The sequence below is a fragment of the Cryptosporidium hominis genome (assembly GCF_000006425.1).
Source record: "Cryptosporidium hominis TU502 chromosome 8 CHRO018106, whole genome shotgun sequence".
Taxonomy (NCBI): Eukaryota; Apicomplexa; class Conoidasida; order Eucoccidiorida; family Cryptosporidiidae; genus Cryptosporidium; species Cryptosporidium hominis.
Genome location: NW_666545.1, coordinates 1 through 1,073, shown reverse-complemented (window position 1 = coordinate 1,073; position 1,073 = coordinate 1). Strand labels below are relative to the sequence as shown.

The window sequence follows — 1,073 nt, the reverse complement described above, 5'->3', positions numbered from 1 at the left end:
TNTTATATATTTATAATATATATAAATATAACTAAATGCAAATTATATAAACATATCTTAATTAGCATATCCACCTTATAAATGTACTATCAAAGACCTAAACACCCATTTGGAGGATTTAGCAAATATTATTTGGCAACTGCCACTTTTCTTGTCGTGGTTCTATGGATATCATCACTTTTTAGTGCTAATTGGCAAAATTACGTATATGAAACTAAAAATATGGGATATATTAGTTTTAACCTTTCTCTTAGAGGGTTTACTATTAAATCAAGATGTAATCGAACTAATTATATGTGGTCACCAGCTATGGATCAATATTCTCGAAATAATAGATCAAAAAATTTCATTTCACCAATTAGTTTAGAAGAGTTTGTATGCAGTCGATTTAACTATTTTAATGGTAAAACTTTTGGAGAAGCTACTGCTGCTGTATGTTCCATTGATAAATACCAATTTCCAAATGCTCAAAATGCGTGTTATAACTTTAGAATGCTTAATATTGGATCATTAACAATGATAGCGGGAATTATTGGTTGTCTTGTATGTGTAATCTTTGGATTTATTACATTCATCCTTTCTTATAAGAATTTATCTATTCCGCTCACATATGCTTATACTACCTTATTTGGATGCTCAAATCTTATTGCAATGATTACTTTACCAGTATATTATGTAAATGCTGGAGGATCTTGGATTGCTATTAATTCATTTTTTAGTTTGGTACATTTTGGATATCCTCAATTTACATTCAAATCACCATCTGTATCTGATATTCAATTCTTTTGGGGATATTCACTTGCTATTCTTGCTTTTCTAACTTCCATTTTATTGCCACTATTTGGATGCTATTTTGCCTCAATAGCAAGTGCTTATAATGAACAACTTGATAAAGAATCTAAAGAATATCAGAAATTTATTCAAAAATATAACAATATTTACTGATCATATACCAAATCCGAATAAAGTTATTTTATGAAATATTTCAATATAATTAATTGTTTATATTATTATCGTGTTTTTGTTTTTGTTTTTGTTGTTGTTGATGATGACGATGATGATGATGATGATCC

The 1,073-nt window shown here is 27.9% G+C and overlaps 1 protein-coding gene across 1 annotated transcript; it reads left to right on the top strand.

Annotated features, from left to right (window-relative positions):
• The first annotated feature begins 81 nt into the window (after positions 1-81).
• Positions 82-945, top strand: Chro.80268 (hypothetical protein). Its single annotated transcript, XM_659906.1, has 1 exon — positions 82-945. One exon carries the CDS (start codon positions 82-84, stop codon positions 943-945), a length of 864 nt encoding a protein of 287 aa, XP_664998.1.
• Positions 946-1,073: the final 128 nt, after the last annotated feature.